The sequence below is a fragment of the Chaetura pelagica genome, unplaced genomic scaffold (genome assembly GCF_000747805.2).
Source record: "Chaetura pelagica isolate M959 unplaced genomic scaffold, ChaPel_1.0 scaffold105, whole genome shotgun sequence".
In the NCBI taxonomy this organism is placed as follows: Eukaryota; Metazoa; Chordata; class Aves; order Apodiformes; family Apodidae; genus Chaetura; species Chaetura pelagica.
In genome coordinates this window covers 1129722-1144893 of record NW_009953393.1, presented here as the reverse complement: position 1 = coordinate 1144893, position 15172 = coordinate 1129722, and the positions used below count along the sequence as shown (strand labels likewise).

General features: G+C 38.6%; 1 protein-coding gene across 1 annotated transcript in view; it reads left to right on the top strand.

The window, feature by feature from the left end:
- Positions 1–15172, top strand: part of FREM2 (FRAS1 related extracellular matrix protein 2) — a 135347-nt gene that overhangs the window by 112138 nt on the left and 8037 nt on the right. The window contains exons 18-21 of the mRNA XM_009998366.1: positions 9293–9485; positions 11648–11752; positions 12871–12998; positions 13086–13220. Coding sequence (XP_009996668.1) covers positions 9293–9485; positions 11648–11752; positions 12871–12998; positions 13086–13220 — 561 coding nt within the window. The remainder of the gene's footprint in view (positions 1–9292; positions 9486–11647; positions 11753–12870; positions 12999–13085; positions 13221–15172) is intronic.

Sequence of the window (15172 nt, the reverse complement as noted above, 5' to 3'; positions counted from 1 at the left end):
CAGCATCTTGGTCTCACGTTACCCAGCAGAAAATTTCATGGTTAGGAAGCAACGAAGCTGCCTGTATGAGCTGGGTGAAGAACAGAGATGTGAAAGTTGTGGGGGGTTTTTTTGGGGGTGTTTAAAACAAAGAGATTGGAAAGATCTTAATGTGTTCATTGGAATACTATTTCTAGAAATCCATAGTAATGTGGAAGCAAAAGGGTGCAGCATTTCTTCTAGTGCAGTGATAGCAAAGCTAATCCCTAGATCCTCCCTGTATAATTACCGCATAAGCCTGTCTGATCCTACTCAGGCTCTGGAGTACAAAAGCTGTAGCTATGAAGATCAATCCTTTTTGACACAGAAAAATCTCTGTGGGGAATAATCCTGTAGGCTGGAAGAAGGAATGGAAATGCAGTACCTCATTTCAAAGAAGTCCTTCCATAGCATGACAGCTGTGTGGTAAAGCTATCTCACTTTCCTGGCTCACAAGCCTTACCTGTTGAGCTTCTGTGGAAAGGGTGAGATCAATGGGTAAAATGGCTATAATTGCTCTGCTTTTTAACAGGTGTTCATTTTGCAAGGCACCCTTATGCTTGTCAGACTTCAGTAGTCTTGTGTGCATGAAATCTTACTTTGTCAGTCCCAAATTACAGGAGGCCTTAACAGGTGAGAAAAAGGTGTGTCTTTGACTGAAGAAACCTATGGGCATGTGGAAAAACAAAGCTATTTTACTACCAAGGGCATGAATACCAGTGGGCATATAGATATGTAATCAGACAAGCTGTTTTTTTTAATTACTTTTTGAATACTTACATGCCTAAAGTCCACTTTATTCTGTGGGTGCTTGCAAGTGATCATACAGTCGATTTACTGGACAAGAAACTGCACGAGGCTCTCTTTAGCCCTTGGTTGACTTCCTAACAATCTGATCATTTTAACTAGAGATGATATACTCTGTAAAGTGTAAGACCAGAACAAAATTGAGCTTCTGCCCTTCTTAGATGCAAAGACCTTGATGCATATGTCATCTTAGTGCTTTGTCATCTGTTCTGGTTCCTTGTCTGTTAAAGAGACATTCAAGGTCTCTGCCTTGATGTTGAAATCTCACTGTCAGTGCATCTGCTTGAGAGTGCCCCTCTGGTACAAGCAGATCCTCCGACAGGCACATTCCACTGTCAGAGGGGAGAGGAAGGCATGTGAGTGTGGGATGTAAACCTTACACATTCCCACATGATAAAAATGACAGCAGTCTTCACTGTTCTTTAAATGATTTCATTTCTTCAACTCATCTTTCCCTTGGCTATCTCCTCATGCCCATGCAATATGCAGCCATACATTATTTCCCACACAACACACAAGCAGACACAGCTGCCAAGCAGCTGCCCTCTGGTCCTGTGACCTATGCAAGCCACTTCTCCCATAGTGAAGGTGAAGAAAGAGCTGGTTTGAATCCTTTCCATTTTAAATACTTTTGTGTCCTTCAGAGAAGAGGGTGAATAGCTGGTTTAGAGAAATGTGTGTCTAAATAAAACCTATATGTGGCTATATGGACATAAACAGAGGAGAAAATAAGCAGCTTTCCTATATTTTAGTAAATAAAAGGAACCTGTATATTCAATTGTGGAGGACATACATAAATGATAATGTGACCAAGGAAGAGACCTGTACTTGCTTTAAACTGTGGAAGCCTGATGTGCATTACGTGAGATCTCTCATTTAAAAGCAGAGAGGGATGAATGTGAGATATAAGACCCATGAAACTGCGGCTGAAGTCATCCTCTAGTGCATTGTAGATTGTGGCCAAAAGGTTGCAGTGTGTTAAGTGAAATATCAAGCTGAATTACTTCTAACAGTGAAGCATTGCCCCACAGCCAGTATGCGCTTCGCTGCCCTCTCTGTTACCCCCACCTCCATTTAATTCTTCTCCAAGTTTGGTCTTTATCTTCACATGACCCTTTCCAGCTGGGAGGGGAGGCAGTCAGTGCCCTATCTCTGTGGTTGCCACCATTGTTGGTTTTTTCTCCTTCAGTGGACAATTAATAATCCTCCTCTGTGAGAGGAAAGCTGGCAGCTATGGTTTTCACCATGTTTTTTTAGCACACAAAGCAAGCCTAAGTTCTGTTATACAGACAGAACAGATAAATAACAAAACCACTTTTACCACATCCTGCTACCACTGTAAATTTAATAGCTTGAATTTGCCAGGTATTTTGGCTAGATCTCTAAGTTCAAAATTCCTTTTCCTGATTCTCCCCTGTATCTGTATGGTCAAACAAAGATAACACTATTGATTCAGAGAGATTTCACAAATGCAACTGGCAATATCTTGTATGATGTGAACCTTCACTTTATGGGAGCTCTTCCTAGGGCAGGGGAAGAAGATGAGCTTCAGTCAGCAAGAAGTGAGGTGGAAGACCTGCAGCTGGTTTAGTTCTGGCAGTGCTCCTAGTGTTTGCTGCAGTCCGCAGCTGTCTTAGCCAGTTCCCATGAACTCATGAACTGTCATAATACATACAGAGAAGGTCTTTGTTTTTTTTTTTTTTTTTTTTTTTTGTTCTTCCTCTGGGGCGTTTTGCTTGTGACCCATTCTCAATTACTCTGTGCATGAGCAAACCCTGCGTGAGTTAGATGCAGCCCTCCTTTCAGTGTGCAGCTTGACGCTTTGCTCCTGGGGTCTGCCCGTATTGATCACATCTGAAATATCAGGCATTTATATATCTAAATATGGATTTAGATGTGCAGTTTAAGGAACTTAGATTGATAAATAAAGACCTACTCCTCTTTACCTTGAGCTAATTAATCTGGATTATAGCTCTGTTCTGGTTAAAGTTAAGGTCACCTTTGATAAGTTTTCAGCAACAGTTTTCTTTTGGACAATCTGCAGTCACAGCCAAAAATTTGTTACCTGCCTTTGGATATGTATAGGCCTTAAAAAGGTGGAACCCATCTACCTGAGGGCTGGATTCCTGTATTTTCAGGCAATTGATTAAGGTTGGACTTTACTTCATGGGGACATTGTGGGAGGCAAGTACTACGGACATCTCACATTCTAAAGATGCAGGTGCTAGAACAATGACAGATATTGTTGAAAGGAAGTTAAGAGGTGAAACAGTGAAAAACAAGCAACTATGCTTTAACAAAGTACATATTGAAGTGTTGGCCTAGACGTATTTGATAGAGTGTGAAGTATCATTTCATGTAATTTCCTACTGTTATAGCTGTTCGCTCTAGCCAGACAGTTTGGCATCTGGAGGCTTCTCTGTGGTTCTGGCCAAGTATTTATCTGTAGATGTTGTTTTCCCTAGTTCCAGTTCATTCCCAGGCTTGGCATAAGGAAACAAGGAAATTATCATTCAAACCAATTTTATTAACAGCTAGTTAAGTAAGTCTTTGAAAGAAACATGAAGATGAAGAACATATATTAAAATATTTGAACATACAGATTGATACCTTGAAGCTTGTGTAATTGAATATAGACAAGCAGTTTGTTTTGTTCTCCAACAAAACCAGTTATTTCTGGCCAAAAATTAAAATCTTCCAATATGTTCAATTCATGTTTATACCACACATGTTATGGCATTGAGGTCTTTGGAAATCCCATCTGAGAACAGATTTTAAAATCACTGATGTATTGCCTCAGCTTATACAAAACAGCTTGCAGAGGTTTTTTATTACACAGAAACTGAGTATTTCCAGCTTTACTGGTTCTAGTTTTACTTGAAATTATACTTTAAATGGAAAACTCAGCTTTTCTGAAAATCTCACTAGAAGCTGTAAAATGCAAGTAAAATGAAATGTCTGTTTTCAGATTTTTACGTTCAATTGAGCAGTAACAACTGAGTTTAAGAAAACCCTGCAACTTGTAGTCCTTTGACATGGAAGCTCACTAACAAGTCAAACATTTTTTTTCTCCAGCTGCAAACACATGCATTTAGTAAGTGCTGTGAGGAAAAAAATATTATAAAATTAATGCACCAGCTGTGTAACAAAGTCAGAGGTTAAACATTTCAAGGAGCTGGCTGTATTGCATTCTTCTCTCCATTCAGACTTCTTTAAACAAACCTGCTTTGCATTTCACCTGTGACCCACCTGGCTGTGTGCCTTCTTGGAGCCAAATCTTAGGTTACTATATTGTTGTGTAAACACTTAATTGATAACATTGTTAAGCTTGTGTGACTCAAATTTACAGACATAGCAAGTAAATGCAATAGAAAATAAGGCTTAGGATAATTTGGAGGGCTACAGTTTTCATGGAGAGGTTGTTTCATTGGGAGATGCAATATAAAACATGAACTTGTGTTATTTCTATTTCTGATTGTGTCAGTACTAACAGTGCACACACACACACTGCCCTGCCCTCTGGAAGTGTAAGCCAGCTAAAGAAAATACAATATAAATGTAGAGCAGAATGCATGCCCTGAAGCCTTAACTGAAAATATTTTCTGTTGTAAATATTCTCTCTTGTTACATGACAGATTCTCAAACTTTTTTTTTTTTTTAAACTTAATTGAGGTTGACAGTTTGTATCAGAAATGGGAACAAAAGGAGAGCACCTATAGAAACTCCCATTAATATTTCACAAGTTTTAAATGGGAACTGTCAGTGTTCAGAAATAGACCTTACACTCTGTGATAATCTTCTGTCTTGCAAAGGAAATGTAGGATGCTCCTCTTCTTTTATCATTGTTCAGTTGAAATTATGTTCTTCCCTCACGCACATTAATTTTGACATGAGCTATTTGGATGATTTGTAATCTACATTTTTTTCAGATATTAACTTTGAGATTCTGTGTCCTGCCTGGAACAATTTTTGTCTTCCATCTTCTCAGGTTCTTCAGACCTGCCACTGTCACAGAGTGTTAGACACAATTTCCTCAATTCAGCTCAGGTGTGGCTGTAGTCTGTATTTCTCTACTGGTATCAAAAGGTTAAAAAGTCACTCCCAGTTATTATTGTTTCAAACTAATGTTAATTAATATGATTTTGTCAGCACAGCTGTTAAAATCTCCTGTGCATAGGATGCATAGATTGATAATGCACCTGTTCTGTCTCTCCACAGCAGCTAAGCTGATCCCACCCTTACACAGCTCTAAGTTACCATTTTGGTTTCACCAATGTCACAGGGAGATAAAATATGAACAGCTGGCTACTTTCAAAAGGCTTTGCAGGCTGTGCTGGGAAATAAAGATAACTCAATGGAAAGAATGTTTTCTCATGTTCAACTAAACAGCCTTATTAAGAGGGCTAGAGAAGTAAGAGTCCTCCATCTGTCACACACATTCCATCAATACATTTGCTGAGGAGTTCTGCTCACTTACATAGTTTTGCTCTGCAGTTAATTTCCTTTTTTTTTTCTTATTTTTATTCTATCTGTAAGATCCTCTGTATTTCATATACCATGTCTTGTGATTTTTCTGCCTGCTGAAGACTAGTTTTCCCCTCATAGTATTTTTCTTTTTCAGCAAGAAATGAGAAGGCCTTGTAAATTTTAATTTACTATTAAAAGAAAGAGAACTATTTATTCAGTAATTCTCCAGCTTTCAGCAGTGTAGGTTTTCCTTCACACCTGCAAATCCAGGAGTACCTGAGAAAGGGTTTGTGTGCATGAAAACTTCAACGTGCATATTGTATAAAAATATTTTTAAATGTGTATATTTAATAAATGTACATATTAATATGTACATTATATAAAAACATGTATAAAACATTAATGTGTACATTAATACATTTCTAGCCTGGAGCAAGCAGCCCTCCTGCCCAGACATCTCTTAAGGATTTTGCCAAAAGAGAACCTTCTAAATTCTAGGATCCTAGAAATGGAGTAAATTCTTTGGCACCATGGTTTCAGATATTCCCTCAAAGTGGTGGTAATGTATGGCCAAAGAGCAGTGTTTCAAGCAAAGTTTCCCAAGAATGGATCCTACGTGCAGATTTCCACCAGTAAAAATGGGTCAAGCCCACTCAAACTATGATCATAGAATGATTTGGGTTGGAAGAGACCTTAAAAATCATCTAGCTCTACTCCTTCTGCCATGGACAGGGACACCTCTCACTAGACCAGGTTGCTGAAAGCCCCATCCGACCTGACCTTAAACACTTCCAGGGAAGAGATGTCCACAACTTCTCTGGGCAATCTGTGCCAATGTCTCACTACCCTCACATTAAAGAATTTCTTCCTAATGTCTAACCTAAATCTACCCACTTCCGGCTTCAAACCATTCCCCCTTGTGCTATTACTACATACCTTTTAAAAAAGTCCCTCCTCCCTTCAGGTAATGGAAGACTGCTATAAGGTCTCCCCAGACCCTTCTCCAGGCTGATCAATCCCAACTCTCTCATCCTGCCTTCACAGGAGAGGTGCTCCAGCCCTCTGATCCCGTTGAATGGGTGGCAAGAAAATCTTAAAATTTGGTTTGCAGACCCCACTAATGGATTGCTCTGTGCACAGTATATACGTGCATAGCTGATGATACCTTGTACTTGAAAACCAGTAAAAGCTTTGCAAAAAATTGAGGTGATGCAAGATACTGAACTAGAAAGGGATTTCTGGATCATTCAGTCCAGGCTACTCCCTTAAGTCTCTATATGAGGTAGTTCCAGCACTAGTAAACTTACCTAAAAATTAATAGGATTGCATGGCCTCACTATTCTTGGTGAATGCCACCACACTGAAGGCTAGAAATTAATCTGTTTTCTGGGCTGTATTTGTCATGGCCATTGTATAGCTATTTGTTCCCCTGTCAGCACCATCTTTCATCATCAGTGGCCCTTCTCCACTGTTCATCTCCTGACATGTATAGACAGCCTTTGTTGTACTAGGCTAAACAACCCAGGTATTTTACTCTCTTCTCATCAGATAGTTTTGCTGTTCCTGTGATTATGTTGATTTCTTTTTCTACAGTCTACAATGCAAATTAGGCTTTTTCAAGCATGGATGATCAAAGCTGTTTCAGATAAGCTCTCACTAGTGCTCTGTATAATGGCATGCGTGCTTCTCATTTCCACCTCATACCTCAGTTTATCTTAGGATCATATCACATGGAGAGGGCAGGAAGGTCGTAGTTATGATGTGATCAACTCACATGCCAAAATCTCTTTTCCCCTCTATTGTTTCTTCCCAACGCCTTTCATTTCTACTATAAATCCCTGTCACTATTTTCTATTACATTATACTTTAAGCTATAAAATTTCATCTTGCTTCTGTTATTCCAGTCATCAAGGTCATTACATTCTCCCTGATACTCCAATCCTCCTCTACATTATCATTAAGCATTATGTATGTCCCTTTTAAAGAGTATAGGGGACATGCATTAAATCTTCTTCCACATACCTTTGTGTCTTCCTCATAAACAAATGGGATTTCAGATCTTTGACTTCAGTGCCTGATTTTTACTGTACAACATGCAGATGTAGAACAAAAACACAGAGAAAGGCCAACATAATTTATCTGAGATGACTTATCAATAGTAACACATTTGTTATGCTACCAAATGCATTCAGTTCTTGATACTGTTCCAGGAAAAAACAAATGTTTGAGGCTACTCTGTTACTTCTGGAAGGCACTGTAGGGTTACATCATAGCTATATATACCTATATCTATATCTATATTTAATAGAAGTGAGAACTCTGTGTTGTTATTTGCAACCATTTAGCAAATCCATGTCTGAAATAATTGCTTAGATATCCATGCAGGTATTCCAAATATAAACTTGCGAATTAAATGGTCTTCAAGAATAGTATTTTTGTCTACCTTCAATTTGTCATACACATAGAGAAGAAAGCCTTTTTTGTTGTTGTTGTTCTGAATAGACATTTTTTACTGTGTTGTATGTAAGATTAGCAAAGAAGCATTAATATAAAATTATCTATTGTTGTAGCATCTCACATTATCCACCAGGCTGCTTTACTGCATGATACTGTGTGTGTTTCCAGGCTTTCTACTTTCAAAATGCTGAAACATTTTATGGAACGATGCAAACTAAGTGAAAAAGGTTTTGGTATCATAGTGTGTAGATCAAGGAATGTTCTACACGAAAGTGAGTTGTGGCAATTATGAACATTTGCCATAATGGACTCCTTAATTAGTTCAGAGTATTTAGTCAGTGCAGGCAGTGAATTTGTGGTTTCATAGTATTAATAAAAGTTTAGTCTGGCATTTGGAAATGTAAAGCAGCTGTAAGGCAATGGACATTCAGCCCCCTGACATGCCATGAAGTGAACCCAGAAACAGTTTGGTTTTTACACAGCTTGTAAAGTTTTTTGAATGTTGGGTTTTTTTAATAGTGCAAAGCACTCTTTAAAAGTCTGTGAGGTAATCACTCCAGAGAAATGTTCAGATGTACAAATTTACCTATGCAATCTCTATCGGAAGTAAATGAGAGTGCAACACCATTTATGCCTTTGAAAAGTTTCCTGGTGGGAGATGAACTCAATGCCTTTCCTTCTGCGTCTTTCTAAGAAAATCCAGAATGTTTTAGGAGTATCTAGACAGGATGTTTCTAATTAGAGATGTAAATGAAAAAGTATTTGTAACAAAGCATAAGTGTAAAGTCTCTTCAGAAGAGTTTGGAGTCATGTATCATGTAAGACCTATCTTAAGAGGTGATAGTTTACTGACACTGTTCTTAACTTTTTTCATCAAAGTATGTATAGAGAATATGTATTTACCTGACTGATAGTAGTTACAATGCTATAATTACAATATTGTACAATTACAGTATTGTACAATTTGTGCAATATCCGCACAGAAGATCTGCTTTAAAATGTATATCAACTTGCATACTATTTTTAGTTCTTCCACACAATGATAAACAGTTCAATTTGAAGAAATAATGCCAAAGATTAATTTAGTACAGCCCAAGGGCTCAGTCTTGCAATGACATCTAAGCAAGTTCAAGGTCTTCCAGAAGAGGTTCTTACAGAATAGTAACATAAGAATGTAACCAAAAGAGCTGGGTAAGGTGTAAAGACAGAGCAAATGCAAAGTTGTATTTGAAAAATTGCCACCTTGTAGCCACCTTGTTTATGTACTTAAAAAGCTAAACAAAAATGATGAGTCAAAATGGAGGAGTTTATGTTTTGCCAGAACGCATATTCCATTTGAAATACGAAACAAAGGAACCTGAAGGGATGTAAGCCCAGCTAAAATCCATTGAAATGTTGTGTTCTGTACTTCATCTGTATTTTGCAAAATAAGGTAAGTTTATTCAGTCAAATTATTTCAAGTTCTGTCTTCTCAGGTAGGATTACCTCTACAGTGCAGCCTTTCATAACCACTAACCTTAATACGTAACTTTCTTTTTTATAGGTTCTCAACCTTGTACAGTCCTATGTCACGCTGAGGGTCCCCTTGTATGTCTCTTATGTTTTCCACTCTCCGGTGGGTGTAGGAGGCTGGCAGCATTTCGACCTACAGTCAGAGCTCCGGCTGACTTTTGTGTATGACACTGCCATCCTGTGGAAGGATGGGATCGGTAGCCCACCTGAAGCAGAGCTCCAAGGTGAGTGGTGAATTTCTTTGCATCGAACTCGTTCTGTTAACTAAGAGTATAATTTGCACACAGTAGGATGGTTTTTCAATCATTCTCATACTCAAAAAAAATAATAGTAGGTCACAGGGTGTTTATAAAATCCATGTAAAGTTCACATAATTTCTTTTGTTGCAAAGAAAGATAACTGTCTAGTTATGTTTGAAGTGCATGTGCAAAAATTAGCACATTTATTTCTGCTCAGATCCTCAAGGTTCATTATGTGTTCATGTTCTGTTACCGCACAAGACATTTGCATTTCAATGAAGAAAAGCTGAGACTTTTCTGTGATTTTTTTCTTTGGCTGTGAATATACAGTTTCAGAAACACTTGATATTTTAAAAACATTAATTGTGAAACATTCAGAAGATACAGAAACATATAATAGGTATAGCAGCCTATTGTGTTAGCATAGTAAACTGTAAAATGTTCTTTAAACGTGATAGATGCTGTCAATAAATGTTTATAACTCTAATTAGTCAACAAATCAAATTCTGTCATTACAAAACTTACCTTTGCAAAAAGTTAAATTATTTTTTTAAAATAGTGACATGCGTATATCTGTGAAAGATTAAAATGTATAGCTACACCTATATGCTGCTTTGTTCTATTTATACAAATTTACTTAGTATTTCCCAGCATTAAGGTGTTCCATATCTGGCTCAGCATAAGGTAGAATACGGGCATCAGCTGTGATTATGTATGAACATTTACACAATTTCAGGACTCCAGTGAACATAAAACCACGGGTTTTTTTCTGCAAACTATGTATGGGAACTACAGAAGTTATTGCCATGCCTTTTCTGCCCTCATGTTAAGAGCAGGAAATAAGGAGGGGCAAGGGGAATCTTCAGTACATGAAGAACGAAGCACACGTCGTGCCCTCCCTAAAGAATAAGCCACATGCCACAAATCATATGATGTATCAGTCACTGAATAACAACCAGATCTAATCCTCTGTCTCAGCCGTTATCCCCAGTGGCACAACTATGCCAGCCACCATTTTCTCATTGTTAATGCTTTAATTTTTTATTTCTCTTTTTAAGAAGCTGATGGCCAGGTCTTTGGAGATGCTGAACACTGGCAGCTCCCTTTGGAACAGCCAGCACAAAACACATGACAAACATAGTGAGGGTAGTGGAGGGTAGACCCCCAGCATATCCCAGTCTGGTTTGGGCAGTATTTCCTCACTCAACAGCCTTGCACAATGAGCAACTGTTGTGTTTTTTTTCTGGGATGGATAAGGTTAACTAGTTAGCAGTTTATTACTATGCCTCTAGATGCAAATAATTGTTCTACATAAATTTTACGCTAAACTGTAAAGCAGTCAAGGTCTTCAAAAGTCGTAAGTCATATACCAAGCATATTTCTAACACACCAGCAAATATGATTGGTACACGTGGTTTATACTTACATCTATACAGGTGGTATACGTGCAGGTTGGTGAGTGTGTTAGATTTCTGACACATTAATGGAGGAACATTCCCATTTCCTTCCTGCTCCTGGCAGCCAGAATAGTGGCACATCACTGGCTCTCTGGAAGGAAGCACTGAAGGAAACACATGAACTCAGCTTTGCAGAACTCTAGAGAAAAAGGGATGTGGCTGCAAACTACAGCTATAAACCACCTCTGACATACACACAAGACGTGGTAACCTGAGATTAGGAAATATTGGGCCCACGTTTTGGACCATATTCATGCCAGATATCGTTGCAATGTGTTCCACAGATTCAAGCACCAGCAAGCAGATTGCCATGGAAGCTAAAACAGCCACTACAACTAAATGCTGAAGGGTGCTGCCTTGTGACAACTAATAAAGACACTAATAAAGAGAGTCCCTGAAGCATCTTTCATTGGCAGCAGCCACCTTGAATACTTCGTGAAAACAAAAGTATTCTTCCTTCTAGAGATCTAGTGAATGTCACCATGAAGCATGGTGAAAACTCTGGGCCCCACTGTGTACATTTTTGCTTAAGATTAATCTTGAGACAATCTGAAAGATACCAGCAGGCCCCCTCCCAAACAGCTGACATGACAAGGAGAAATGAAAGAGTAGGACTGGTGTTTTGTAGAAGTGTGATTTATTTGTCATCTGCAAGCAGAATAAACCTTGTGAATTGGCTTCTGCCACCAGGTTCCCTTTACCCAACCAGCATGCGTATCAGTGAAGAGGGACGCTTGGTGGTGAACTTCAAGACTGAAGCCCGGTTTCATGGTCTGTTTGTGATGTCCCATCCTGGTAAGCTTAATCTACACTTTAGCAGTACTATAAAAGCAAAGACACCCCTCCCGAATTTTGCACCATTAATTTTTCTTAGTTCTACTACTGCTTGTTTTGTGTACTGTGCTCTCAGATAAGGATTTGTTACTTGCCATTGGTGACTGTATTCAGATTATCAAACTTCATAAAATATGCATGAATCTGATGGAGAGCAGATAGTTCTACTTGATCAAGAGCCTGATTTATGAAAGAGTAAGATCTGGGCTATTCTGTCCACTAGGGATCTATAAATAAATACATGTTTTTAATCCAGAAGTTATCATTTGCTATTTACTTAAATTAACCTAGGAACTTAGCTTTAAAATTTCTTTTCTAACTTGAACCCTTTCTAGGTTATTTAGATCTTTTTCAGACAGTAAGAAAATGTCTTGTGTGATTATTGTATCACTCTGTTAATAGAACATTCTCACCACCATTAGTCATTGCTTAAGGACCTGATTCTGCAATTTAATCTGCTTAAACCCTACTGCCTTTATTCACAATAATCCCAGGTGTAAGACTCTGTCTACAGACATAAATCTGAGCATGAATGCCAGCCATGGAAAAGATTATCTAGCTAAATTAAATCTTCTGAAAAATAATGAGAAGGGAAAAAATAATTTTAGTTTAACACAGTTTTATTAACCTATAAAACTCCTTCGTAGTGCTTTTTATCAACTGTCCTCAAGCATGTTAAATTTTGCATATCAGGCAGAGCTGAAAAAGTTAGGCTGCTAAGAGAAATTATTTTGTGTTCCCTGCACTGGCATTTCAAGTTTAAAACAGGAGGGATTATAGATCTTTACCATTCTGCTCTCACTGGTTTGCCTATATGTTAAATTTCATCTTCAGACAGTTCTGGTTGTGTAGCCGAAAAGCAACTGTTTAATAGACACTTGAACAGGAATCAAGAGGGCCTAGCTATGTTGACTGTAATTGGTTTTGTTAGTTTGAGTTAATAAAACCCAGTGCCATGTAGAGGTGTTAACATCAACCATGGCATCATGGTTTATTAATTATTGGGAATGTTTTCCAGGCTCTGAGAGCTTTTAGTGAAACACTGAAGGTGACAAATCTGTCTCTTGGCATGTTTCTAGCTTCATCTCTAGCTTCCATGGTTCTGTCAGCTGATCACCCTGGCCTGACATTTAGCCTCAGCCTTACCCGAAGTGAGCCAACCTACAACCAGCCAGTACAGCAGTGGAGCTTTGTTTCAGATTTTGCGGTAAAACCTCAGCCTTCACTGTGTCTTCTCTTACCCCAGCCTGTTAGTTAGGATGTTGGTGAAACAGCTCTCTCTCTCTCTCTTCAGGTTCGAGACTATTCTGGAACATACACTGTGAAGCTGATAGCTTGCACCACTGCTCCACATCAGGAGTACAGCCTCCCTGTGGTCTGCAATCCTAGAGAGCCGATCACTTTTGATCTGGATATTCGATTCCAGCAGGTACCACCCTTGTGATACCTTCATCATGTTTCATTTTTATCTTGATTCCCAAATTGCCTGTGTTGGTCTTGTAATTATAGTGCTAGAAATTGAGTTTTCAAGTTTCTTGCTTATCAACAAGCCAATTTCTGAATTCGTGGGATAGCACATATTCCTCTCCTGCTAGTTAACCAGTTCTACCCAGCCAAGAGCACAAACATCTTTTCTTTTCATCCTCAATGAGTGGCCAGTCTCTGACAGCCAGTACGAAGCTCATTGACATTTGTTTGGGTGATAGTTACTGTGATATGAGCTAACCTTTGAGAATTCATTACTTACCTGTTGGCTTCGGTATGAAATAGTTTTATCAGATAATTGGGAAAATACAAGGCTATTGTCAGAAGGTCCTCATCTGCCACAAAAGTCAGATCTAGGTCTATGGTATTAAAAGTGGGACCTCCAGGGGAAGATTCATTCAATCCTAAGGTAGGACTTCCTTCACTGACTACAGATGAAGTGTGGATAGCAAACACTGGTAAAATGCTTAGCTTTAAGGCTCACAAGAGTGAAACAATCTCACTCATAGTAATAAGGATCATGTGGTAATGTGGGAACAGGCAAGCAACATACCTTTCACAAGGCCTAGCTGTAAAGCTCTGCAGCTGGGAACAAAATATGGAGAAATGGAAACTGCTGTAGAAAGCATTGTTTGAAAAATATCTGGAGGTTGTGCTGAGTAGTTAACAGAATGTAAACGGCAAGTTTACAGTGTTACCAAAAGGGCTAGCATGACCTTGGGATGTGTAAGGAGGGTGTTTTATAATTTCTTTTATTTAGAGCCACTACAACTAGTACTGGAACAGTATGGCGGTTTCATGCTCATTAATAGTATAGATGTCTGCTATTAAATCATCTTACAGTATAAATCCGATCCGGATCAGTCAGGGATACACAATCACTTTTCTGTTGAAATAGCCAGAGTACACAAGGGAATGTATGCACTCTTTATGCTTTTATTTGGTGTTATGCCAGCTATGAGAGAACAGATGATTTCTGATATGGCATTAAGTCCTGGCAAAGCAGAGAGGTGATACATGAGCTGATATGGAACCTGCCTTCTCAGAATTAACCCAGCAAAACATTTCTTATAAGTTTGAATGGGGTTTTTATTAGTTCAGAACTTGGGCCTCTGTCTGGTATTTCTCAGTTCTAAAACAATTCACAGCACTACTGAACCACAGTTTGTGTCTGATCCTCATATGAACAATGAGATGTTGGTAATTCAAATAAAATTCAAAAGTATCCTGAGAAGAGACATACCTCTTACCTGGAAGAAGCCTATGACTAAGAACTATGAACTATGCCTAAGACTAGGAACTGCTTTGGAAAAAATAAATGAAAACTACAGGGGTCATAAAATCAGATAAAGCTTGTTCAAAACAGGGATAAGCTTCAAAATTGCAACAGTGCAAAATTTCAGTTACCAAGGACTGTGGCCAGTTAGTTCCGCATCCCCAGTAATTTTCAAACCAAGACCAGCTCTTTTTCTTGAGATGCTCATAGTAAAAAGTATTCAGGAAATTCTGTGGTCCATTATATTATTCCCTTTGATTATAGATTGAAGGACTGTGAGGATGTAAAGCAAGTCCCACAAAAGCTGGAGTTAGTGGCAGTACACTAGCACAAATTCACTAAGCAGTATCTAGCACTTTACCTCTTAAGATTTCTAGGTATTCTGCAAAACTGAATGAGCATTAGTGTCCATATTTTAAATAAAAGAAACAAAAGACAGAGAAGTGAACATGAAAGGTCAGACTGTGACTCTGGTCCTTAGACTAGGAAGAAAACCTGATACACAGGCCACTGGATCCAGCTCTGGTGCCCAAAGAACAGGAATGATGCAGACTTGTTGGAGCAGGTAAAGAAGAGGACCACAACAATGATCAGAGGAATGAAGCACCTCTCCTGTAGGG